This window comes from Artibeus jamaicensis, unplaced genomic scaffold (genome assembly GCF_021234435.1).
Source record: "Artibeus jamaicensis isolate MK-2021 breed Jamaican fruit bat unplaced genomic scaffold, CSHL_Jam_final scaffold_474, whole genome shotgun sequence".
In the NCBI taxonomy this organism is placed as follows: Eukaryota; Metazoa; Chordata; class Mammalia; order Chiroptera; family Phyllostomidae; genus Artibeus; species Artibeus jamaicensis.
In genome coordinates, this window is record NW_026522046.1 from 7,298,621 (window position 1) to 7,326,478 (window position 27,858).

Here is a 27,858-nt window from a genome sequence, read left to right on the forward strand (position 1 = left end):
TCCCGCCCCCCTTCCAGGAGGACCCCGCGCTCCGGGGAACCCCGGCGCGGGGCTCCCGACATCCACCCCCTTCTCTCCGCCTCCCTCAGGCCCGGGGCTGCCTCCCCGGGCCGCGCCGGGGCCGCCCCGCACTGCGCATGAGCGGGAGCCCGGCGAGCCCGTGAGAGGAGCCGCCGCCGCCGCCGCCGTCCATTCGCTGCGGAGCCGGAGGAGGAGGGGAGAGGCCTGGAGGACACCAACATGGTGAGGCACTGCAGCCGTCCGGCCGTCCGCCCGCCCGCCCCGCCGCTGGGGGCCGGCGCCGCCGCGCACCCCCGCCCCGGCAGCCCTCCGCCCCGCGGTGACCCCGCCGCCCCGAGCCTTGGCCCGCGGCCTCCGGCCTCCGTCCCGCTCCCCGGCGGGGCTCTCTTCCCCGCCTCTCCCTTCCTCCGTCCCTTCCCGCCCGGCGCCGCCGCTACGCGAGAGCCGAGGAGGCGGAGCGGAGCCGGGCCTAGTCGGGAGCCCCGGGGAGTTTGGGGCTTAGGGAGCGGCCTCCGGTGCCCTCGCCGGGCCCAAGCGCGGGTGGGGGAGGCGTTGGGGCGGGGGGGAGGGTATGGGGCAACGGCCCGGCTCCTGCCCGGTGCCCTCGCCGGCTCCATTGTGTCTGGCCGGGGACCGGTGTCCGGGGTTCCGGGTGAGGATCCTCCCCCCGCCCCGGAGCCAGGGCTCCCCCTCCGCCCGGCCGGTGAGAAGGAAAGACTCCTCCAGCTCCTCTCCCTGCTCGGATCCCGGCTCTAACACCCCTCAAGTCTACAGGCAGTTTTGATTGGGGCGGGGTGTCAGCCCTTTTCCTTTCTCCATCACCTCGCGATACGAACCATGCTTTGGAAAACGAGTTTCACCGGCCAGTTGGTGGACGTTATACTTCTCTACTGAGAACACCGGAGACCGCGGAGCTTGGGGGACCGGGGGCGGGGGGGGGGCGCCGAGTACGGAAGTGCAACCTGTTCTCGTTTCAGAAACAGACTTGGTAGCTTTCGAGCACATATTTTATTTGATTGGGGTGGGAGGAGTAACTGCTTTATTACCCCAGTGAAACCGTTTGTAATTTAAAAAAACGCTTAAGTTATTCCCCCCTTCTTTTTTGTCTGGGGAACAAATGCCTTAACGTGGTAGTCAGGTTATCTGTTTACATTTTGGTAATTTTGTACCTGACTCTGTCGGACTCCTTGGGTTTTTCAGAAGCGATGTTTGGCATTATGGTCCGAGTGTGAGTTGAATTCCATGCAGGTTACTGTATGAATAGACAGTAAAAATGATATTGTTGTCTGTTGGCTCATGGGCAGCATAAAGGCCTCTTTGAGGAGGGTGTGTGCGTGTGTGGCTGTGTTAAGGGAATTGCTCCAGTGTATTTTGTTTTCAGTTGGTCTTATTTCTGCTGAATGCCACCGATCTAGCCCCAGCCTCCCACTTGGCAAAATTTTGGTGTCATATATAGATATGTGGTTTCGTTTGCTATGTATTCTGTGACTTATATTCTGTGGTAAATTCTATAAAAATTTACCGTTTGTAAGAAAACTGCCATAAAGTACCGGTCAGTAACTTTGGATTGATATCACAGTGTTCAAAGATCCACTAGGGCGTCCAAACAGTTTCTAATTTCTTAAGTATTTCTACTGTCATAGACATGACTCCTAAAAGTTTCCAGACCCTTGGCATGTAGATAAGGAGTAAGCGTAAAGTAATGAAATGTATTCCCTGTGAGAGCATTGAAAAGTGTTGTGTTCTTAATAGTTCCCCAATCAACATCATCCTGTGGAATCCAAAGTCTTGATAATGCTTATCACCTGTTCAGGAATTCAGGCTTCATGTGGTTCGTATGAGAGTTCAGCTTGGATTTGAGCTTGTAAGCCTCTAGCCTTTTGTTAATATTAAATAGGTAGTTTTGGAACTTAGCCATAACTCATCCAGTTATACCAGTAATGACAAGATATTACTGATTTAAAACTTTCTGTGGCTGAACTCAGAACATATCACTAGAATTGTCTTGGTATGCTCTTGTTAAGATAGAAACTAAATCACCATGGACCGTAATAGAGGTTAGGCTGTAAGAATTTTTTGTTTAAGAAATTTTTCATTATAAAGGTCTTATAATTCCTTGTTCCATAATGTAATTTATGGGCTACTGTTGTTTTTTTTATATTTATTTATTTATTTGGTCTGTGTAGTGCACCCTGTTGCTAGTGTTATTGTCAGTTTTGGGGGAAGCTTAAATGATTGGATAATCTGAAATATTTTGTATAAAATATTATTCAAAGAAAAAATTATTCAGATAACTTTAAAAATAACTCCAAAAGTAGCCAATATTTCTATTACTCATGAACACCTTAAAAAGTGTTCACAATTTCTGGATTTTCTTATTTGTAAGACAACAGGGTTGGATTTGATGATTTGTAAAGTTCTGTTCAGCTATAAAATTTTTAGTTACAATGATTTTTATTAGAGGTGTGAGAAGCATGTAGACTGTGTAACCTATGTATCTTTGATTCATGGCACCATAGAACTTTCAGACCTGAAATGGCTTCAGAGAACTTCTTTTTTACTCTTCTTCCCTTTTGCAGAAGAAGAAATTGGGGACTAAGGAGATTTTGAGGTTCAAAATTGCAAAATTGTTGGAGAACAAACTATTTTCTCCTGATTTACAATTTCCCCCAGTATTTATGGTACATGCAGTCTTCTAACTCACATGAAATCAGGAGAAATGGTTGAAAATTAGATTTGAAAATAAATTATATTACTCATTTAAACAGGGAAACCCAACTATTATTAATGAATATTTGAAATAACAAAATTCAAGTTAATGGATGATTAATGATGTTAATTTCTGTTTTTAGTGCTTTTTAAAAAAATGTGTGGACTTTGAAATTTAAGATTGTATTTTGAACAAATACTAGAGTTTGTAAGTTTGAATGAATGTAGGCCTATTCAAGATTGTCTCAAGAACTTGTTTCACATTCTTTGGCGCATATATAAGTAAATTAAAGGAGGACCTTAATTCATTTTGATAATATTAAATATCTACTTTGTACCAGGCACTGGGAATAGGGGTATTTATATATTTTGTTTGTTTCACTGAAAGATAAAAATCCCTGCCCTGGTGAGGGTTACATTTTAATAAGGAGAGACAGATAATAACAGTATATCTTTTTTTACCTTACTATGTTAGGGGGTGTTAAGTGCTATGGGAGAAAAGCCCTTTAGGGAGGGGAATTGGGAATGCTGGAGCACAGAGAAAGTGGGTTGCAAAGTGGTGTTTGCAGCACTGATAAGTCGAATTTCGAGCAGACCAGGAGATGAAGGAGTCAGACTTGTGGAAATGTAGTGGGGAGAGATTTGAGGAACATTAAGATCTGTGCGGCTGGAGCAGTTTGTATGGGGCAGAGCGGGGGTGGGGGGTGATGTTGGATGTTAGAGCAGATGAGGTCTGAGTTTTGAGGTGTAGAGATGGGCAAGGGTGGTGGGTGTTGAAAAGATACTGGAGTTTTATTCCAGTAGAGAAATGGAAAACCACTGAAGGATTCTGAGTGGTATGATAGACCTAGTTTCTGCTCTCTCATAGGGTCTTATTGCAACATTATAATAATTATTTTTAAAGCAGTTTTAAAGACAATAAAACCCATATTATAGGTTTCTTTATCATACATCTTCTGTTAGTTTTGGATTCTGTTTAAGATGATAGTCAATAAAAACTAGTTGACCTTTGAGTTTACCTAGTTAAAATACCACAATATACCTCTTTCATAGATTGCTTTGAATATATTCTAGTAGTTTGTGTATACCTAATGTAGTTTAGTGGTAGTTTAATGATTATACACAGGAAACTTGGCCCTTGAGGAGAAAGGAGGATATTAACATTTATTGAGAACATACCGTCTGCTGGTTAGACAGTTTACCACTGTTATTTAATTTAATCTCCACTCCAGTTTGTGAGATAGGTATTGTTACCCCCTTTAAAAATATGTGGAAATGAGTGTTTATTGATTCTAAATGATATGACTTAGGGTAAAGAGCTAATATGTGGCAGAGCAGGGATTAGAAGGTTGGTTTCTCTGGTTACACACTTTGCCCTTCCTCTTTAACCCAAAGCCCTCTAAAAATACCCAGCAGGCACCCTGGGTGTAGGTGTGGAATTTTTGATTAGTTTCACTCTGGTTTCTTCTTTATATTAAATCGTTGTTTCTGTATATGATCAAATTGATTTAAATGTTTAAGTTAATTGAAAAATTAAGACTTCTTTTACATACAGTAAAACAGTTGAATGTAAAATTAACTCATTGTGGTAGTGGTTTTCTTTTTAAGTTTTAAGACAGCTGAGCTCATTTGAGTCAAGTGGCTGTTTTAAGTATGGCCTCATAGGTTGGGTCCAGCATAATGAAAGTCTGTGAGAAATCCCCCTTTCAAGTTTCAGTATGTGATGTTCAAGTTGTGATAGTGTTAACCATAGTATTTGATAAAGAGAAACAGTTCCAAATAGGATTCAGTTGCTCTGTGGACCAGAGCAAGCTCTTGAATAACGTGCTATCTAGTTTACCTAGTCACTTCAGGTCTATACCCCTTACCTAAGAAAAATCAAAAAATAGAAGGGAAAAGAACACCAATGCTTTAGTGGTGTTTTAGATGCTTATCTTTTATCCCTTTGTTGAACTGATTTATATAATTAGTATCTAATCAGTGATCAGGTACTAATTTTTACAGTGCTTGTTTACACTGTAAAAAATTAAGAGATTTACTTTCGAAGAATTCTAAGAACTTTAGAAAAGACCTCTTGCATTATACTTCTGAATCTCAACACCGAACATAGTGTTCAGCAAAAGAGATAAGTTGACATGGCTCATTTTTTGTTACATTTTTTATTTCAATAAACATTGAGTGCTTATTTATTATTCATAGAATTCTAATATTTTTGGATTTAAAATTTGAGTAGTTACTCATTTATTCTCTTTTTGAAACATATTGCATGACAATTGAATGCTAACCGTTATCATAAGTTCTTTAACTGTGGAACTTAAAAATCTCATTTAATTCTTTATTCTTCGTTAGTAGTCTTTTTGAAGTTTGATTTTCTTTTATTTAAGACCAAGATATATATAGAAAGGAGAAGCAAATTTAAATTTGTTACCTCAACTGCTTGTTAGAAGTTGAAGCAGTAAGTTTAGGAGAATCATTTGAAATATGATAGCTAAACCAAGTATTTTAAAGAGGCCATTTCTATCCTATTATCGCAGATAATCAGAAATTAGCAAAACTAATGGTTTTTAATAGTCAAGACTGTCTTCTGTAAACCAAAATCAAAACAGTCCATTTACAGTTGTAGTCATCTTTTGAATAATCTGGTAATTCTATGGATGGGGAAGAGAGAATCCTTTAAATTTCCTCTAACAGAATAATTTTTTAGAATCTGTAAGAAAGTCCTGGCTGGTGTAGCTCAGTTGGTTGGAGTGTCGCCCCGTAACCAACAGGTTGAGGGTTAGATTCCTGGTCAGGGTGTACACCTAGTTTGGGGTTTGGGAATGCATTTCTCTCTCATTGATGTTTCTCTTTCTCTCTTCCTCTTCCTCTAGAAGCAATAGGGGAAAAAAGTGTCCATAGGTGAGGGTAAAAAAGAAAAAAAATCTGTGAGAAAGTCCTTTAAAAATATAGAAAACAAGTTTGGATCTTAAAGTATACTTTTTGAAATGTTATTTTTCCTGTTGAATTGCCATCATATAAAACATCACTGGATATAATAATTGTATATTCCATATTTGACTTGGTGTAGTAAGGAGTGTGGTACTTCTTAGAATTCATTTTAACTGTCATTCTGAGTGTAGAAGGTTTAGAGATGGATGACGAGAGCCTGAATACGGGCCTAACCCTAAATAATTATTGTAAACTGCAGCTCATCATTTAAAAGAATACATGGAAGGGTTTTGTTTGCTTAATATTTGAAATTGTATACATTCGCTTATATTTTGGGGCCATAACTGTACATGTATTTGTATTTTCTTCTGAGTTTCAGGTTGTCTCATTGGAAAAGGCAGCCCTGACTTTCAGTGCCTTCCAATTTGCCACCTCTGCACATTTAAAACTATAGATTATGTCATTAAAAAAAAACAGAATGACAGGACTACAAACACATGTTTTTTCCTGTTGAATTACTTATCTTAGAAGTAACTTATGGCCTGGTCCTCTTCTCCCTCCCAAAAACTCTACAGGGAAGTCCCATCCCTAAATTAGCTATTTTAGTTAGATTGTGATGGAATTCTTAGTGGAAAATTCTAGTCAGGATGCAAATTGTTTACACTTGAAAGGAGGAAGGTTGACTGATTGCTTATTTAACTTTCCATAAAAATGTGAAGAAATATTGCTACAGTTCATCCCCTTGTGCCCTCCCCCCCACATATGCTCCCAGTACACATATAATTTAGTTAGTGGTTGCACTTTTGCCCTTTTCCCCCCTGTTTTGCTTGGTGACAATGTAGACAGAATAAATGGAAAGACCATGCCTTTAAATTAGGCACCAGGCTCTACTACTTTTTAGACGAGTCTGTTGTCTTGAGATAAATTGAGCTCTGAGCCTTAGTTTCTTCGTTGGTAAAATGGAATCAATGATAACCACCTTGCATAGTTGGCACACAGTAGGAGCTCAAATACATGTTAGCTGGTAGTTTTCTGATTATGGTTGTTAATATTTTTTCTTTACCATTTGTACAAAATGACTTTTTTCTCTGGAATATTCTTCATGGACTTGTAAAGAGCACTTACTATGTGCTAGTTACAGTTCTAAGAGTTTAACTTGAAATCATGTAACCTTCACACACTGTTTACAGATGAAGAAGTTGAAGTACACAGAAATCAGAGATTAAGTAATTTTTCCAGTCTCACAGCAATGAAGAGGCACAGTAGGATTAAAATCCTGCCTGTCTGGCTTGAGAGTCTGCACTCTTCACTAATCATATACCTCATATTGCCTGTCTAGAAGGGAAAAGCATTTCTAGCTCTTCCTGCTTAGGTTCTTACCCTGGCTTTCTTGTAGAATTTTGCTGCTAGATGAAAGTGTTCTCTAGAAGTAGGTAGTCTTGTTAGAGTTCAATTGATTTTTCCTGTACTTCTGACTTCAGACCTGTAATCTACAGAAAGGCTTTTTATAAATGAATGGTTTGGGATATTGTAACATTTGGCTTTATCTGCTGAATACTGTGTATCACACATGGAAAGTATGATTTTCTGGTCTTAAACTAGCTCTTTTAAGTTTCGGGTGAACTGTTAATTATATGGAAAATACATGAGAATCAACATACAGAGCTTTCAGTGAGAATTATGGGTGATCATTACAGTGTTTTGATTTTTAAAACATTGCCTTTTGTAAGCTATATTCATCAACTGAGTCAGAAAATTAATTACTTTAAAATATATAAAGACCTTGGTGTCTTCCTATAAGTTCAGACTGAATTCGAAACTTAAGGGTGGGGAGATGAAAATTTAGAATGATAGATGATAAAATGGATCTTAATTTTTTGCCTTTAAAATATCACCCATTAAAATTATTTCATTTGAAATTGTTAGGACTTAGTTAACTAGAAAATTATTTCCTGTGTTTATTGTTTTTCTTGAGAGAAATATTTATATGAAAAATTTCTTTATGATCATTTTTTTTTTTAGTATAGAACAAGCTGAATCTCTGATCACAATAGACTTTGTAGATTCAGTGATAAAATATACTTGACCACTTTTATGATTCTTGGCTACATTCAAAGTATTTGTCTGATTTTGACCACTTTTATGATTCTTGGCTACATTCAAAGTATTCATCTGATTTTTCCCCCTAGATAATATATTATTTTAAATGTGATTTTTACATTTCTTGGGTGAAAAAAATTGCAAGCATGTGGTAGATTTAAGTATTAAATAATATGTATTGATAACCATGTATTTTACTTTGGAAAGATGAACAAATAAGTGCTTTTTTACTCTACAGATTATAGTAGTATTTCTAACTTTAGTAATCTTTGATGCAGTTTTAATTAGCTCTCTACTAAAAGACAGAATTTCTTTCCTTCCTCACTTCCTTTCTTCCTCTCTCCCTCTCTTCCTCCTCCCTTCCCTTTATTCCCTAAAATAAAAATTAACCAATATATCCTGTATTATACACATTTTACATACCAATATTGAATTTCCTTGAAAATATTATGACACCTAGTTTTCACATTTGACTATTGAATATTATATTGCCTAATTTTATTTAATGACCAGTCTGCTTCCTTTTAAATTTGTCATTGTGTGGGCCAGGTCAAAGATTTTGAGGTTCTCAGATATGTTGCTTATCCCACAGAACACTGTAACTGTTTTCTGAGAGATTGGTACTGGGACTTGTGAGGGGGAAGAGTAATAGTGGGGAGGTTGACATTCCACAGGAGACTAGTTTGGGTGGGCAGGAAGGGTCCTTGATACTGGGAGAGTCATTTGCTTAGGGCTCAGGTCAGATGAGAAATGATTCAGTGTCAACACAAAGCAAGTGAGAAGAGCTTACTACAGTAGAGAGGCTGTTTGGAGAGAACCTGTGCCAGGCTCGGGCTAAGGGAAAGAGGTGATTCAGGGGACAGAAGGGAGAATCCTATTAAAAATTACCTTGGTTGGAAGGATGTACAGTACTTGTTCGTATTTCAGGGTCTTTGATTTGAATGAAAATATGAAATTTTATTGATAATTATCCTCATTCATGAACACCACCAGGAGAAATGTAGAATACTCCTGTTGCTTTCTCACATTTGCTAAAAACAGCTAGAAAGCAAGAGGGTAGGGCTAGGAGGAGAAATGTATCCCAGTGTGTTTTAGGACTGTGACAAACACCTGTTACTCTTACTGTAACCCAGGGTCCTTTGACTATTTTGGCTGGCTAGAAAATGTCACCTTCTTCCATATATTCCTTGTGTGCATATCCCTTTAGAACTCTGTGCTTGGTCAAGGTTTTGGAGTAGCTTACTTCCCTTCTACAGCCTTTGTACATGCTTCAGGATCCACTTTTAGAAGTACTGCAGGATGGTGGAACTTCCTTTACCTTGGTTCTAGTTTCTTTTCTAAAATGATACTAGATTTTGTGTTTTAGATTATTAAAAAATTTGTGTTACTGATTAATAGTAGACCAAAAATACATCTTGAGCTATAATGTTTCAGTATTTTGTAAGGAAAAAGAATTGCTGAGAATGATTAGTTAGGCATATAGAAGTACTTAGTCTTCTGTGATTTTACTTAGTTTTTCAGTTTATTTTCTGGTTTCAATAGAACAAGTTGAAATCATCGCAGAAGGATAAAGTTCGTCAGTTTATGATCTTCACACAATCTAGTGAAAAAACAGCAGTAAGTTGCCTGTCTCAAAATGACTGGAAGTTAGATGTTGCAACAGACAATTTTTTCCAAAATCCTGAACTTTATATACGAGAGAGTATAAAAGGATCATTGGACAGGAAGAAGTTAGAACAACTATACAATAGATACAAAGGTGAGTGCTTACTTGTATCTTTAAATATTTTGAACCAAGTGTTCTAAAGTTACACGCTTCTTGTGAAAAATAATATATAGAACATGGGTATTTGTATATGTATGTGTAATGCATAGAACATATGACATGGGAGGACATCTTAACAGCTCTGTAGATCTTAGAATTGCTTCAAAAGATTTCAGAGAAATTATTTTCCTCTTTCCATTAAAATTTCTTCTTAGCCTCTTTATTTCCTCCCCTTGGTTCCCCCATGTTTTTCCTCCCCCATGATCAAAATTGAGAATGGTGCCCGGTGGGAGGGGGTGTTTTTTCCCCCTTATTTAATAAAAAACTTAGCTGAGATGGTTTTAAGAAAACCTACATGAAGCCCTGGCTGGTGTAGCTCAGTGGATTGAGCGCGGGCCTGCAAACCAAAAGATCGAGGTTTGATTCCCCGTCAGGGCACATGCCTGGGTTGCAGGCCAGTTCCCAGCAGGGGATTCCCCAGAAGCAACCATACATTGTAAAAAAGAAAAGAAAAGAAAACCTACATGATATTTTTAATAATCTTGAAAGAACTTAAAAATAATATATACTTTAAAATATTTAAATAATACATAATAGACGAATAAAGAAAAAGTTAATAGTTTTTCTATCTGCTCCTTATGTATTTTGAGGGAACCAATATTTAATTGTGGTGTGGAGCCTTCCATGTCTTTTATGTTTATATAGAAATAAGTGTACAGAGTTTTAAATTTTTTTTCAAAAACAGGATATTTTATGCATAACTCAGGCCCCCAAATCAAAAAAGTCACTTTTTTATTGCTGTAGATGTTAGCACATCTCATTTGACAGCAGTGTGCGAGTGCCTCTTTCTCCTTGTATTTGTCATTACTGAGGACTTTGGCTTCTAAGTCAATATTGATGGTGGTTTTCTTTAATTTAAACAGCAGATAGTTAATGTTATTGATGTTAGGATTGCATTGCTGAGTTTATGGTCTTTCTGATACTCTAAACAAGTGATTGTTGTGGTAAAATGAACTTTGTTTTAAGGAAAAAAGAATTTCTGTATCTAATATTGTTAATTTAGAATGCCTACTTAAAGAAAATACGGATAGGTTCAGTAAAAATCCTTTATCCCTTATACAGCAAGGGTGTCAGACTCATTTTCACTGGGGGCCACATCAGCCTTGCAGTTGCCTTCAAAGGGCTGAATGTAATTTCAACTCCTCAACATTTAAGGAGTAGTTACATTTATACAGTCCTAAAATTATTTCGGCCCTTTGAAGGTATCCATGAGGCTGATGTGGCCCCTGGCGAAAATGAGTTTGACATCCTTGCTGTACAGGAATGTCTGATTTCCTGAATGTGTGTGCGCATGGGACACGTTTCATACCAATAAATGAAACTTATCAAGTGCCCGTATGTATATACAGGGTGGTGCAAAAGTAGGATTGCAGTTGTTCCTTTGGAAAATAATACAATAATTAAGAAATAATAGTATAAGAATAAAATTCTGTGTTTCATGTACTTAGAACTATAAACCTCCTTTTGCTCCACCCTGTATGTTTTCCTGTTCATCTTAAAAGTGCTGTTTTGAGGGCAAAGTGGCTTTGAATATTATAGGGGAAAATGTTAGTAGTATTGCTTTATGTTTTGGGTCTATTGAGATCTTTTTTAAAGGAACATAACATATTAACTTTTTAAGTTTTAGGAATAGCATAATAAACTATGGCATTAATTTAATATTGCATTGTTATTTATAAAGATCCTCAAGATGAAAATAAAATTGGAATAGATGGTATACAGCAGTTCTGTGATGATCTGGCACTTGATCCAGCCAGCATTAGTGTGTTGATCATTGCGTGGAAGTTCAGAGCAGCAACACAGTGCGAGTTCTCCAAACAAGAGTTCATGGACGGCATGATAGAATTAGGGTGAGTATATAATTTCCACAGGAAATTAGGTATTTACTGTGTTACTGTGGAACTGAGTTATGTGAAAAATTTTTTTGAATGTAAATTTACACATTTAACCAGCTCACAAACATTGTTATAAATAGAAATGGGCTAATATGCTAATTCCTTCCCAGTGTTATCCAGTTCTCTGGGTTTGTCAAGTTATCCGTATAGTTGGTATAGCCTATTCCATTTGTATTGTACCTTTTCCATTTCTTTCTAAGGAAGGTTCTCCAGTATTAAACTAAATTACTGTGCTTTAATATTTAACATGATAGTGAAATGAGCAAGTTTGAAGTTATTTTATAATGTGAGACTGGAAATTCTGAATTTATAAACAAATTCCTAGAATTTAAAATCTTGGAAGTTACTAATAATTTTTTGTACAGTTAAATCTTGACAGCTGGTTAGCTGAGTGTCTTGGGATGAATTGATTGAAAAGTCATGGGTAGAGGTTTTGCCTGTGGCCTCTAGTTGTCTGTATTTAATGAGGCTGCAAAAGTATTCGGTCTGTGGATAGGTAACTGGCTGTCCTTTGTTTTTAGTGGCTAACATTTGTTGAACATTTATTTTATTTCAGAAACTGTGCTAAGTAAGTACTTCATCTACCTCTTCACAGTAACTGTGAGTGAGAAGTAGTGCTTACATCCCCATTTTAGAGAGGACACTGAAGTGCAGAGAACTAGAGTTAGGTAGTAGTAGAGCCAGGATTTGAACCCACACATTCTGCACTTGAGCCTGAGGGACATTGTAATTAGGGTCCAAACAAGACATGAAAACATATCAGCAATTTGAATTGGGTAAATTTAAAAGATTGCTTTAGTGTGTGCAAGGGGTAAACAAAAACTTTGAGGTATAACAGAGGTGGAAGTTACAAGAAACCCACACCACCCCTTGAGCTGAGGGAAGTGAGTAAGGAAGGAATGTACAAACTTAAGGGATCTCAGGGCAGAGGGTGTGGCTGCTGCAGAAAGCAATGCCTGTGGTACCTGCCTCAACTGCCACTCTGATGAAGAAGGAACTGGCTAGAGGCCATTTGCTGCAGGGCCATGTCAGTCGTTGGTGAGCACTGGTGGATGGGACCTTCCAGCACACTAACACCCTTGCTTGCTCTCTGCTAGAAAACAAACTGGGATAAGAAAAGTTCCTTCTTCCCTCTGTCAGTGTTTCATTGCCCTCTATTGGTAGAACCTAACAGCGAGCCAACTGGCAAGAAAAATGAAATCTCACAGTTGAAGTCCACTGCAGATGGTCACAGTTTAGGGCAAAGAAGGGTGAGTTTAAAATTGAGAGGCAGCACATTAATAACTGGCCTAGACAATATGCTATACAGCCAAAGCCTGCCCCATCCTGAACTTGCCAAATTTTTATGTGAGGACAGATGTCATTAGAGCTAACTTTTTTTTTTTCACTTGAAACTGAGTTTATGTACCATGTGATGAACTTCCTAATCAAAATTTTAATTTACAAACTAATGATCTGGGAGATGGAAGAAAAACAGGAATGATTGGTTTTGTGGAATCTAAAAAATAGAATATTTCTACCTTAAGTAAGATGTGGTACTTGGACCCTTTCAACTCCTTAGAAGTTGAGTGCTTTGCAAAATATAGAAAAAGCTTACTGTGGATTTGAAATAATTCAGCTGGAGATGGCAGGAGGCTCACCTGATTTTTATTATCCTTTGTATATAATAAAAAGTAACTTTTCAAGAGGAATGCATTCTCACTTAAACTCTTTTCAGTTAGATTGGAAGCTAGCCATGTGATTTTTTTTTTACCATCTAAGGAGTATCTACTACAGGTTTAACTTGTGATTGTTGTTGATTACGACAGATTCTCATCTATTCATGGCAGCTGACTTGTACGATTCAGATGTGCTAGTAGTCCAGCGAATCGTGTAATTAAAAGTAATAGCCCATTTCTTTAAAAATAGTCATTATTTCTAACATCTAATCACTCCAGACCTTTTCTTTCTCCAACTAAACCCATACTTGTTTATGTAATATAAGAAGAGAAATTTCAACTATCTGATTTTTAAAAAGAAGTTCTATGAAATAAATATAAGCTATCATAAGTCCTTAATTTATAGTGAAAAAGTTTATTTTTTATAAACTTAATTTTACAATGTAGATGTGACAGCATAGAAAAACTAAAGGCCCAGATACCCAAGATGGAACAAGAATTGAAAGAACCAGGACGATTTAAGGATTTTTACCAGTTTACTTTTAATTTTGCAAAGAATCCAGGACAAAAAGGATTAGGTAAGAATTTTTAAAAATTATATTTGGTGTTTCAAATACATTCAAGTACATTGACAGTGTCACTTTTGTTTTGTAATAGAAAGTTATGTGTTTTGAGCATAAAATATGAAAATACCAGTTCCTGAAAAACCGAAAAATGAACTTGCGGTTACTTGGAAAAGACTGAACATATTCAGTAATAGGGTTGATTACCCTGGATAACATGTGCGGACCACTGATTTTATTTTTAAAGAACCCTACAGAAAATAAATAGTTGTTAAAAATTCCCGACATACGTATGTACATTTGTTTGTTTATTTTCCAAAAGATATTGTAGGATTTTAGGAGCATAAATTATTTCACTCTTGGTCTGTTGAAATGGCATCATGGGAGGTCTGAGTTGGAGAATGCCAGATAAATCTAGTCTTCCTGATTATGACTTATTTGGAAATTAAAAGAACTGAAAAGATGATTACTTATAATCTTATCCAGAAACAACTACTGTTAACAATTCAGATCAATCTGTACTGCACGTAATATCCATACGTTTGCTTTGGGGGATGGCTAGGGGATACAGAAATAAAAGCTACTGTGTAACTTACAGTTTACCCAGAAAGATTGGACAGTAGCAGATAATAACAAAAATAGTGTGTGTGAGAGTTTTAGACAAAAGTAGAAATACATAAAAGCGGTAATGCGGTAATACATAAAGCGGGAAGCGGTTGGGTCATGCTTCCTGGGCCAGATGGGATGTGAACTAAAAGGTTTGCTTTGGCTGAGTGAGGGAAGAAAAAGTTGTTCCAGTTGTGAATGAAGGTCCGAAACTTGAGAAATATACTTGGCTTTGTGGAAGCAAGAAAATGTTGACTTTAGTGGGAATGCTTGTTTGGAGATTAAATTGGTGAAACATTAAGGCTCAGTAACCACGGGCTTCTTTTTAAATACAGGATAGAAAGATTTAAAGTCGAATTTCTGGGCAAAGGGTCGCACTGAAGATTTTGATGATGGCAGTAACTTTCATTTAATATGAGCTTTCGGTATGCCTGGCAATGTGCTAAGTAATTTTTACATACACTGCCATATTTAATGTGTAATAATTTTATGAGTTTTCATTTTTTCATTCAATAATTCGCTACCTGCCATGTGCCAGGTACATAATAATAGAGTGCTAGCCATTTTTTATCCTTACTTTGCGGATAAGGAAACTGAGGCAAAGGTGGGTTAAATAACTTACCCAACAGTTGAGTGAGTTTGTTTTTGATTTTGAATATAAAGTAATTGGAGAGGCTAATAGGGGCCTTTTGCACTAATCCTTCTTTATATTTTAGATTAGGTGAGGAAAGCATTGAGAAAAGGATTATGTGAATAAGGTTTAGACTGAGGAAATGTTTGAAAGCTGGTGAGGAAGGGATGAATGTGTAACATTTGGGGAATTGGCCTAAAGAACAACCAAACATGAAACTGATTAAAGATTCACAAAATATCTGTAAAGCAAAATTCTAAACAATGAAGCCTCATTTCCCACTCAACCATTCAGTTTAGGTTGGATATTCTTACAGAAAAGTTTCTCATTTTGCAGGCAAAGTAAGCCAATATACCCTAGGATGGGTTTCTCTGTCTTCTGTGGCACCAGTTTATTGGCCTATTTTTTCTAGTTTCCTTTTTTCCCACAAATAAAAATAGTCTTTAATTACAGTCTTTAATTTATATGTATATACTAAAAGAATTATTTTTGTTACATTTAGAAATGTAGCACAATATTTTGGTAAGATTAAACAAAATTTAGTGAATATCAGTGGTGATTTAAAGGGATTGACTCTATTTCTTAGTTAGATCCCTAGGCCCTTACTGGAGTACAAAATAAATTATATTTTTTGGTGAATATATAGTTTTAATGTTTAATCTTAGGTTTTATTATAGGGTGAAATGAAAGTAAAATTAAATTTTACATTAATACGGTAAATTGGAATTTTAGATTAAAGGAAAAAATGAGAAAAAGGTTATGCATAGAATTAAGATTTAAAATTGTGTTTATTTTATCTAATAAGTATTAAGCTTAAAAAATGTAATTGTTTAATGGGTATCAAGTTTTGTTTTGCAAGATGAAAAGAGTTTTGAAGATTAGTTGTATATCAGTGTGAATGTACCTAGCTACTAATTGCACACTTAAAAATGGTTAAGATGATAAATTTCATGTTATGTGTATTTAACCACAGTTTATTTTTATCTTTACCTGAGGACATTTTTTTTATTGCTTTTAGAGAGAGAGGAAGCGGCAGGTGGGGGTGGGAGGGTTAGAGAGAGAGAGAGAGAAACACTTGGATGTGAGAGAGAAACATAGATTGGTTGCCTTCTTGCACATACCCAGACCAGGGATCAACCTGCAATCTGAGTATGTGCACTGACTGGGAACTGAATGCGTGACCTTTTGGTCTGTGGGTCGACATTCCAACCAACTGGAGCCACACCAGCCAGGGCTAACCACAATTTTAAATTTCTTTTTAACCACCCCCCCCCCAAAAGAAAACATAGAATATACAACACAAAGTAAGCTCTAGTGTAAAATATGGACTGCAGTTAATGATATATCCATATTGGCTCATCAATATTTTATAAAGATTTTATTTATTTTTAGAGAGGAAGGGAAGGAGAGAAATATCCATGTGTGGTTGCCTCTTGTGAGTCCCCTGCTGGGAACTGGCCTGCAACCCAGGCATGTGCCCTGACTGGGAATCAAACCACGATCGTTTGGTTTGCAGGCCCCCGCTCAATCCACTGAGCTACACCAGCCAGGGCTTGGCTCATCAATTTTAAGAAATATACCATACTAAAGCAAGATGTTAAAAAATAATGGAAATGATGGGCAGGGAGGGAGAGGTATATGGGAACTGTCTGTACTTTTGCTCAATTTTTCCATGAACCCGAAGTTAAAACTAAGAAAAGTCTTAATTAAAAAAAAAGAACTGTAATAAAAGTAAACCATAATTTCTCTTTTTGTTTTGCTTTGGCGCTGGGTGTCAGGAAATGTAATGACTTGCTTAGCTGAAGAACTTAATTAAAAAGAAAACAGTTTTCTTCACAGCCTTTGTAAGGGTTTACAGGGCTCATATATTAAAGTATGTGATAGAAGATCACACACTTAAGAGTGATCACATACTGTCGCTCTTTGGAATTAGAAGATTACAGGAGAGGAGGTGTGGCCCAGAACAAATTGACCAAGAGCGACAGTGACAGCCCTGTGGTTGGTTTATAAATAGTTGTGCTGGTGGTACTCAGAGCTGGTGTGTGCCTTTTTTTCCCTCATTTTCTATAACCTTATTTCTCGTGGCACTACGATAGGATGCTTCCTCTCTCACCGTCTGCGTCAGTCACCTGCCATTTCTGAATGGCAGTTCTCTGAATCTTAAATTTTTGAAAGGAACTTCATAAATCCTCTGTTAAATCTAACCAGAGTAGTATTTATCCATACATGATGTTCATTTAGCTTTCACTTTTGACTGTAGAGGGATTGGACACAGTGGTCTGTTTTCTTCACAGGATAGTCTTACACAGTTCTTCCTTATTAAGCTAATATCTTTGTGTTTATAACTTTTATCATTTGTCTTCTACTACAGCCCAGAGGAAGTCTAACTTTAAAAGAGCACTATCGCTTACCCCTTCTCTTTTTTTCCAGGACAGTGTACCAATTATTTTAACTATTCATTTGAAGAGACTTATTATTCCTGTTACTGCCCCCCCAGACACATTTCCATTTTTGCAGTTTCTGTCCGAGCTCTTAAAGCTGAACATCATCTTGATCCAGAAGGAGGCTGTTTAATATAGAACACTGTGGGCCTCTATTTTCTTCTTCCCTCCCTCCCTCCCTTTTTGTGGGGTTGGTTGTTCTGTTAATTTGATTAAAAATTACATTAGTTTTTTTTTTCCAGGATTGTCATTTTTAGGACTACCCTGAACTTCAGTAAAGTCTGTAGGTTATTTTCTTACAAACTGTGGTTCAGTTAGAGTCCTATACTTGTGCAGTTGATTTAAAATTTTTAACATTTTTTGTTAAACATTTAATATTTAGAAATAATATTTAGTGTTTTTAAAGCATATTTTCATCTGTATAATCCTCTTTAATTTTTGTAACAAGCCTTTGAGCAAAGTACAAAGAAACCACTTATATTTTCATTAAGATGAGGAAAATCGTGATCAGTGAGGCTGACTTATTAAGGTCACCTAACTTTAGAATTATGGGACTCAACCTCAGATCTTCTGACTCCAATTTCTGTCTTCTTTTATTACAGTATGTTGTGCTAACTGTAGATATTTCTAAGTAGATTAAAGCATTTCAAATGGGATTTTTGATCACTATGCCATCCTCCCTAGTGAGTTGACAGCATTTTGTTTCCCTCAGGGACAGTGTTTGGATCCAATCTGAGTTCATTTTCATGTTCATCTGGTACTCAGTTGGTCATCTTTTATGAAATCCCACATTGCTCTGTTCATTCTCTTTGAAAGAATGACACATGGATTACCTTTGTTTGCATTAATTTTATTGTAAGGCCTTGAGGATTCATTCTATAAGTATCTCAGTTTTTTTTTACATTACTGTCATTAAGACCTGCTTGTCTTCTTTTATGTGTATTATTCTTCTGTACTAACGGCTTTTATTTCTGTTAATGAATTTGCTTTATTCAGTACTACTTCAGAATCTATAATAATTTTTTAAAGTATTAAAGATAAATAATATAGGACAGGCTGACAGGGACCAGAAGGGAGAGGGGAGGGAATTTCAGGGGAAAAGGGGAAGGATTCACAGGAACAAGTATAAAGGACACATGGACAAAAACTAAGGCGTGGGAGGGAGGTGGTGAGCACTTGGGGGGATGGGAGTAAAAGACAGAAAACTACTTGAACAATAATTAAATTAAAAAATCTTCTAAAAAAGATAATAGTAATGATGAGTCAGGCACTGTTCTAAATGTTTTACATGTATAAACTCATTTAATCCTTACAAACACCTTGTGAGAGTACATACCATTATTATTATTTTTTTACCTGAATTACAGAGAGGTGGATTCAGCTGCCTGAGATCATTAACTAGTCCTTGAGTTGGGATTTAAGAGGCTGAACTTCAGTGTTAAACCACTTCTCTAGCTAGGCTGTTCTTTGTGTCACTCAGACATCGCTGTCTAAAGGTCCTTTTTCCTATGCTTAATCTATGTGTTTCAACTCCTAATTTTAATTTATTAATCTTTTTGAGCATTCCTTTTTCACTTAATATTTATTGATTGCTCTACTCTGAGAGCATGATATCAGTAACATCTTAAGTCTGTGGGAGAGTTTGCCATGTCTCCACGGAGGTGCTTAATTTTTGAGCCTTGAAGAATGAATATACATTTTCAAGTACAAAAGAAAAAGAAGTCATCTCTAATGTGGAGACATTTGCAAGTTTAATTGCCCATATTTGAGGAACTGTAAGTTTATTTGACTAGAAATGTACTATTTGAAGGCAATAGGATATCTTGTAGATTAAAAAAACATTTTCAATAGATTTTATTTTTTGAACTGTTTTAGGTTTATAGCAAAATTGAACAGAAAATACAGAGGTTTCCCATATATCCCCTGCCTTCATACATGATTGACATCCTCTGCTCTCATTATGGACATCTGCTGCCAGTTGTACCTGCATTGACACATTATTGTCACTCAAAGTTCAAGTTTGTATTAGGGTTCATTCTTGGTGTTCTACATTTTAAGGGTTTTGACAGATATATAATAACATGTATCCACGGTTATGGCATCATACAAAGGATTGTTACTGCCCTTAAAATTTCATCTTAACCCCAGGCAACCATGAATTTTTTACTATCTCCATAGTTTTGCCTTTGCACAGTTTCACATAGTTAGAATTATACAGTATGTAGTCTTTTCAGATTGACTTCTTTCACTTAGTAATATTAATACACATTTGTTTTTCTCCATATCTTTTCATGGCTTGGTAGCTCATTTTGTTTTAGCACTAAATAACATTCCTTCATCTGGATGTACCACAGTTGTATATGTATTCACCTTCTAAAGAACATCCTGGTTGCTTCCAAGTTCTGGCAGTTATGGATAAAGCTGCTGTAAATATCCATGTGCAGGTTTTAGCGTGGACATAAGTTTTCAGTTCATTTGGGTAAATACCAAGAAGAGCTATTGCTGGATCTTTTCGTAAAGGCATGTTTAGTTTTGTAAGAAACTGCCAAACTATCTTCCAAAGTGGCTGTACTGTTTTGCATTCCCACCAGCAATGAATGAGAATTCCTGTTTCTCCATAGCCTTGCCAGCGTTTGGTGTTGTCAGTCAGTGTTTTGGAGTTTGGCCTTTCCAAAAGGTGTGTAGTGGTATCTCGTTTTAATCACTGAAGAATTTTAACATGGAAGTGATACCCAATTTATACGTCTGAAAGCTCCATCTGAAACTAGTGTTGGTCCTTTAAGAGGGAGAAACTAGTTATGAAGCTGTCACAGCGGTTTAGCTGGACACAAGGAGGACCCTAACATAGGCCTTGCCAGTGCAGATGGAGATGTTAGAATGAAAGAGCTTTGATTAGAAGTATGTGATGAGTAAGAAAGGAATTTATCTATGATTCTCAACACAGGGCATATTTAGAAATGGGGGAGGTGTTCTTTGGTTGTCATAATTACCGAGAGTTTCTGCTGACTTTAGGGGGATGCTAAATGTCCCCCAATGCATGGAACAGTTCCTCACAATGAGAAATTCTATTGAGAAACACTGTGGGAAGATGGCCTTTGTTGAGAGAGGAACAGTGGGTCTGTAGAGGTAAGATAATGAGTTAAGTCTACGCCCTGTTGAATTTGAGTTTTTTGTGGGTACCCATTTGAAGGTGTTGAGCATATAGTGTACAAAAAGGGAAGAGTTTGCTGCATCTGAGGGAAGTAGAAGTGGTTATTGCTGACATACACTGTTACAGAACACTGACATTTAACGCATGAATGGAGGAAGAAGAGCCTGTAGAAGCGAATAAGAAGGCCAAAGAGGAAGAGGAAAATCAGTAGTGTGCTTCATAAAGCCGAAAGAAGTGACAGTTCCATCCCAGAGGTCTGCTCAGTTCTGTCAAATATGGCAGAGATCCAAGTAAATTAAGGACATAAATGTGTTTGTTTGGCAAACAGAAGGCTCTGGTAACCCTCCAGAGATTTTTCTACTGGGGTGAGTTGCAGAGGTGGGCACTAATTTATAGAATTAAATAGTGTATGAGAGGTGAGGAAATGGGGCAGTGAACGTAGATTATAAAAAGTTCTCTTTTACAACCTGAACTTTCAAACATCATTCATGTGCATACCTACTCTTGACAGAGTCCTGTGTTAGGTGTTAGCTGACAAATGGGCGTGCCCAGGTGTCTCACGCTTTGCAGTTATTTGAATCTTTCATTGCTTTTTATTATTTTGTAAAAATTAGTTAAAAGGAAAAATGATAACACTAATAATAAGCTTAGTTCTTATATATTTAATGCATTTGAAGTTAAGAAGGAAATTATTAAGCATGTTAATAACAGCAGATCTTACTGAGCATGCTAATGCAGTTTTCCCTCACTTAAAGCTAGACATTATGTTTATTTAGTAAAGAAAAGAACAAAAGTAAGGAAATTAAAGAACCTGGAAGGAATATTAGGTATAAAGTTTTATAGACTGCAAAGATTAAAAAGAAATCGTGATTAGGAACTAGTGTCATTTCTAGTTCTATTAAAACATGGGGGTCTGAATTTGACTTTCAGGCATGTTTTAGGAACACATGTGACCGTAGAAGACTCCATGTAACAAGATTATCTTTGAAGGGGGGAGAAACAAGGAATGAAAGACCCAAGAGAGACTTTTTAAAGAGGTGATAACCTGCACTTGTTTCTGTATGGAGGGGGAAAGCCAAAGGGGGGATACCTTTGTAGGAAGGGTGGAGAACAGCTTAGTAGACAATAGACAAGATACCTTGGAAGAGGCAGAATAGTACTGGTCCAGAATAGTGGATTGGGCTTGCCTTTGGATAGGAAGGAAAAAGGGCACCTTTTCCACTGAGTTTGAAGGAAGAAATAATGATAGATTTGAAGGTAAGTGCCTTTGCATTGGAACCATAGGGAGTGCATTCATTCCGTATCTCAATGCTTATTGTGTGCTTCAGGCTGCTAATTCAGGTGTAGGTAGTTCCTAAAAGAGGTTGAAATCCAGTGAAGAAGGAGGATTTTTTTTTTTTTTTTACCTTATGGCCTTTTTATATTTCTCTTTGAGGTAGGATGTGAGCTCTTTTGGAGTCTTTTCCTAGTCTTTCATGATTCCTCAGATTGTCAAGAGCAGTTTAGAGAGCATATCAAAAGGACTTTTAAGTTACTTGGGATGTAATTTTTCTGGGCCTGGAGATGCAAATTTACTTATAAAAGCTTGATACTTTCTAACTACTTCAGTTCCTGGCAGGAGATTGTAGGTCTTTTTCTCTGTCGTTTGACTGTAGGAGGTCTTTGTCATGTGGGAGTATTGCTTCTTTACCCTTCTCTGCTCCAAACCTAATTAAATAGTCATTATATCATTTCATCACATTTTAAAACCTTAGTTTATTATTAATTTTTAATTTTTAAATAAAAATTCTTAATAGTTCCTTGAGGACAGGATCAGACAGCCAGTATCTTGGAAGATTGGTTAGGATTGTGGGCAGCACTTCTTTGCATTACAGTCTGTAGGTGTACATTAGTGGTTCTCAACTGGGAGCAGTTTGCCCTCTCAGGAAACATTTGGCGGTGTGTGGAGACATCTGTAGACATCTTTGGTGGTCACCACTGGGGATAGGTTGGAGCTGACACTGGCAGCTAGTGTTTGGAGGTCAGGGATGCTGCTGTTGCTACAATGCAGAGGACATCCCTCCACAATAAAAAGTTACCGGGATTAAAATGTCAAAAGTGCTGGGTTGGGAAACACTGGTGTGCAGTAAACCAGCGTCTGAGTACGTGTGAACTAGTCACACTTGCTTATTTACATTATCTAATGGAAACTTCAGAAACACCCTGTGAGGTAAGTGGGACTCTTCTTGCCCTGAAGGTATACTGTTCATTGGTGATGGAGCCAGGACACAACCTTGGGCTTCTTTCTTTAGGAAAGTTTTAATATGTAAGTATTCAGGGCACAAGTGGGTTTTTTTTTAAAGGCTATCTTTGGTCTTTCTTTTAAAGGACAAGTATTTATGGCATTTAAAATACATGATTTATTTTTAATATTACAGATCTAGAAATGGCCATTGCCTACTGGAATTTAGTACTTAATGGAAGATTTAAATTCTTAGACTTATGGAATAAATTTTTGTTGGTAAGTTCATGTTTTCTACAGTTCCTTGTTTCCTCTAAAATTTTGTTTTGTTTAAAAATAAATTACTCTTTGAAAATGTGACGGATTCATCTCAGAGCATGTAATGAACATAGAATGAGAAATTTAATTATCAGAATTTCTGTACATGAGTTTTTCTGCATTCTTGTATTTAGCATCATCTGGACTGTTTTTATGAAACACTTTTTAGTGATTTGGATTTTTTTTATTAAATAGGAACATCATAAACGATCAATACCAAAAGATACTTGGAATCTCCTTTTAGACTTCAGTACGATGATTGCAGATGACATGTCTAATTACGATGAAGAAGGTAAATGTCCTTCCTGTTTTGTTTTTCACCTGCCTCCTTCTTTTCTATACGTTGGAACCTCTTGTCTACTTCTCCTTTTCTTGGTTGGATTTCCCTTTTCTGAGCTTTTATTTGTGTTCTTCCCAATGTGTGAAAAGCCTTCATCCTCTTCACCCATCTGTGTTATTCTGTTACTTTAAATACCAACTTAGTATTCATGTCTTCCAGAAAGGCATGAGTAATTGTGATCCATGTTTGAGATTTTTAGTTTATTTTAGGAAGCTATCCTCTTAGGAAAGTACTTTTATACTTAACATGTATTTATTATTTGTCTTGTCTGTGAACTTGATTAGTAAACTCCTTAAGTTTAGTGACTTGGTCTAACTTGAAATGTACTTCAGTTGCCTATCTATGGTAGTACTGTTGGCGTTCGATAAATACTGATTGAATGCTTTTGTCTTATTTCTTCATATAAAGATGATGCTACCATCTACCACCTGTTTTCCCAGAAGTGGCGGTGATTTACATTGGTTTCTTCACATATTCCTAGTCCCCCCCGCCCCCCGAGAATTAGCAAGATAAGTTTTTTGAGATTGTTGAATAGACAGAGGGAGTCTTTGAAAAAAATCTCCAGTGACCTTTTTTTTAAAAGTGAACTGGAGCCATTCAGTCTAACCAGAGATGATGTTATTTTATTCTCTTTATTTCAGTTCTAACAAATTGTAACTTTTTAGTCTTCACTAAAAAGTAAAAAATGTCTGCTCTTACATATGATTGGTAATTGTGCTATCAGGCCTTCCATGAAACTGAAGAACTTTCTGATTAGAGATTGGCATATGGGTGTATAGAGGCATGCATATGTACAATTTAAAACCACTTAGTAATCATCATGAAGTTGAATAGATTTTGATACTGGCTGTTAATTTTCTTTGTAAGATTTCCACAAAATACCTGAAAATTTGTTTCCTCCTACCTCTCTCCTCTGCTTTCAGCACTGACAGCATTCTCTTACAGCATGACCATTCCTTAGGCTGCTGGTTGGGACCAAGTTCTTTCAGTGGCCTGACTTCAGTGGCCTTCAGAAAACCATAATATTATTGATTGCTTACCAGGAGAGTTATTTTTATCATTCAAGGAATGATCAAGTGTTGGAATAATAGAGCAGAAAGAATATAAGAAATACCTTGGGTAGAAACTCTAAAAAGCTTGAATTTTGAGAGTCCTATGAGTGGAAATATTTAATTGTTGGGGAAAGATAAGTAAAAAGTAAAGGAATCTATTAAAATATTAGTCTTATTTCTGTTTTTCTTTCCTTTCTCCCATGTATTTCTCCCCCACTCCCCCCCAGGAGCATGGCCTGTTCTTATTGATGACTTTGTGGAATTTGCACGCCCTCAAATTGCTGGGACAAAAAGTACAACAGTGTAGCACTAAAAGAACCTTCTAGAATGTACATAGTCTGTACAATAAATACAACGGAAAATTGCACAGTCAATTTCTGCTGGCTGGACTGAACTGAAGATCAATCCTCGTAATTCAGACTGAGGGTTGAGACAAAACTTTGAGGATACATCTTGGACCATACCGTGTTTCATTCTTCTAATGGTGGTTTGGGCTTGTCTTCTAGTCTGGGCCACTCTAACCATTTATAATTCCAACATTGTGGATTTCATCTTATTTCTGTGGACCATCCTAGTTTATCCTCCCATAAGTCTTAGAAGCTTTATGGTGATTATTTTGAGGTTTCCACTCTTGGCATAAAGCACAATGCTGTCTTCATCAGAAAACAGTTTGGCATAAGAATTAAACATGAACATCACAAACAATTTATAAAAACTTCTTAAATATATGCTTTGGGCTAGTTGCAAAGACTATGCTGATAGCACTTCCGATGAGAGTGATATATTTAAGTGTACTGGATCTGGAATGGTGTTTTGGTTTGGGGGATTTTTTTTTCCTGGCAAATCACATGTATTGTTGACACGAGTAGAGAATCTGATGAAAAAATGTCAAAATTACCAACGCGAAAAATTTTGAGGATAACTTCATGTGCCTCCCTGAAAATTTCATTGTGTTTCAGACCCTTGATTTCAAAAGGTCCCACAGAACTAGTCTGTACTTTTCTTACCCTATGTTTATATATAGTTGTCCTACAGGGAGCTGTTACTTAGAAAATGTCTGCATAATGTTAGGTTCTATTCCTGTCTACATTATGCACTACATAATTGGATTTCATTATGATTTTGAAATGCTTATATGCCTGTTGAATAAGTTAAACTATTTAATTTGTTTTGAATGTTTTAGATTGCTACACAATACAATATTCTAAATTTAGGCATGAAAGTTTATTTTGGGGGATTTTTTTTTTTTTTTAGCGCACTATGGAACACAAATGAAATTCTCTTAATTTATAAGAAGATAGTAGGAATTAAATTTTGAAAATGGTCATGGTGAACCATGAAGTTCAATCCATATAGGTACTGGTCTTTCAGACAAATAGTCCATTTTTGATGACTTATTTTGTTGAAATTGCTTTAATTGCTAATCACTGTGGTTGCCAAATACTTCAGGAGCAGAGATTTTCAGGCAAGCATGTACTTGATTCAAAATACCAATCTGGCTTCTATTTTTTGTAAATTATTCAGTTTCTTTATTGTTTTTTGTTTCAAATATGACATTTTCACATCAAAGCAGGATTCTATCTTGTATGTATTATTTTCATTACAAGACCTATGAACTGCTTTTATGCTGAAAATGCTGATTTCCTTATTTGCTTCCTGACATGTGAAGGAGGGTTTATTGCTTTTTAAAACATTTCTGTAAGGTAGGTAAAAAAATGTAAAACTTGAAATATTGGATGTGTAAGGAATGGATTTTGCTTGGTGTATCCAGGCACTCTCTAAGGTTTAACGTTGAAATTATCAAAGGAATGTACTTCAGATTAGCAGTACATTTTAGACATGGAGATGATTTTAAAAACAATGACATATTAAAATTACTTTTTATTTACATGATTTTGAAATTGGGTAGGAAGGTTGGCCATAGATCTCCTATTAATATTCCAATCATAACTTCAAGAATACTGTTCTTCCAAGAGAAAATTTTGAAAGCTTATATTCAGGTTTCTGGAATTGGTTATTAAAAAAAAGAGAAGAAAGAAGAATCCTGCTGCTTTTCTTTCAAGTATTTCCTGATTTCATATTTGTTAATATAAAGAGGAATTTCAATTATGAAAACTTTAAAAATCTGTATGTATTATTTTGTTTTCTGTCTTGAAGATTTTGAGTTATGGTATTATTTTCAGATTAATTCAAGTATGCTGTGTTTTGAAATGAGATTCCCATTAACTTTTTTCCCCAATATAAATTATTTTTTATAAAAGTCTGATATTGGTTCATGGCCTAGTGCCTTGGGTTGTACAGACTTTTCCTTTTAAATGCAAGACCTTTCAACAAAATAGTATTTGTCATCAGTTTGGTACTTAACATTTATAATTACTGTGTAATTATAAACAAAAATACATAAATCTTTGAATATAATTATGTAGCATAAAAGTTAAGGTTGTTCACTCTATGATAGCATCTTAGAATTAAACAATACTATTACTAGGGCTGAAAAGTGAAGACTGGTTTAATGTGGTATGATTACTCTGAGGATAAATGTCTGGTTACAAGGAATATTCTATACTAAAAATGCTTACACAAGTGGCCACGTGTTTGAATGAGTGTGTGTGAAAGTGTGTCTGGGTGTGTGAGGTTGAAAGACACATGCTCACACGCACACAACTGGAATTGCTTTAATACGTTAGTGTTTCAGTCTTCATTCTGGTGAACTCTCCATGCTGACTCTTTGTTTCGAACTGAACCACAGGTACAGTTTCTTTTTTGCCAAATGTCAAACAGGTACACATTTTAAAATGTAATGCTTTTTAAATAGTAAAGTGTATAAAATTAGAAGTGCCCACATATAAAAATACTTGAGGTCAAGATTATCTTTAGTGACTATCACCTGCATATCTCTGTAAGTTCAATTGTGTTTCTTCCAATCCCTGTCATATTACCAACAGAGGCAATAAAAACTTCAGTGAAATTGCCATGACTAAATCTTTTCAAATATTATTTCAGTGTAATATTTTTAAAGACGAAATAAACCTGAAAATTTATTCAGGAACAATAATTCCTCGAGGAAAGAGCATTGTAATGGCAAGTTTTAGGGAGAAAACGACATGACAAGTCTTGTTTACTGCGTTTAAAATGTTTACAACTATACTGGGCTGCTTTATTGAATTAACAGTACTGTAGTTGTGTAATATGGCATTGTAAGTGTGTTCATTAGACTTTTAAAAAGTTTTAATGAGAGAAAGTAAACAAATACATGGAACATCTTTTATAGAATATCTTTACTGGGGAATTCTTATTTAAGCAAGGTATACTTTTTTTCCCCCTCAGAAAGACTTAAGTAAATGAAGTGTGAATCTATTTTTATTTGATAAGAAGTTGAAGTAGTTGTAGCTAGCTTAA

The 27,858-nt window shown here is 36.5% G+C and overlaps 1 protein-coding gene across 1 annotated transcript; it reads left to right on the top strand.

Moving 5' to 3' along the window:
- On the top strand, window positions 1-27,500 carry DCUN1D1 (defective in cullin neddylation 1 domain containing 1). The gene is made up of 7 exons (XM_037154846.2): window positions 1-243; window positions 9,301-9,517; window positions 11,265-11,433; window positions 13,584-13,714; window positions 22,946-23,028; window positions 23,263-23,359; window positions 24,687-27,500. Exons 1-7 carry the CDS (start codon window positions 241-243, stop codon window positions 24,764-24,766), a joined length of 780 nt encoding a protein of 259 aa, XP_037010741.1. The 5' UTR covers window positions 1-240; the 3' UTR covers window positions 24,767-27,500.
- The last annotated feature ends 358 nt before the right edge of the window (window positions 27,501-27,858 follow it).

Coding starts and splice junctions, on each gene's coding strand:
- DCUN1D1 (XM_037154846.2), top strand. Junction 9,518..11,264: donor ACTATACAATAGATACAAAG/GTGAGTGCTTAC, acceptor TTATTTATAAAG/ATCCTCAAGATGAAAATAAA. Junction 13,715..22,945: donor TCCAGGACAAAAAGGATTAG/GTAAGAATTTTT, acceptor TTAATATTACAG/ATCTAGAAATGGCCATTGCC.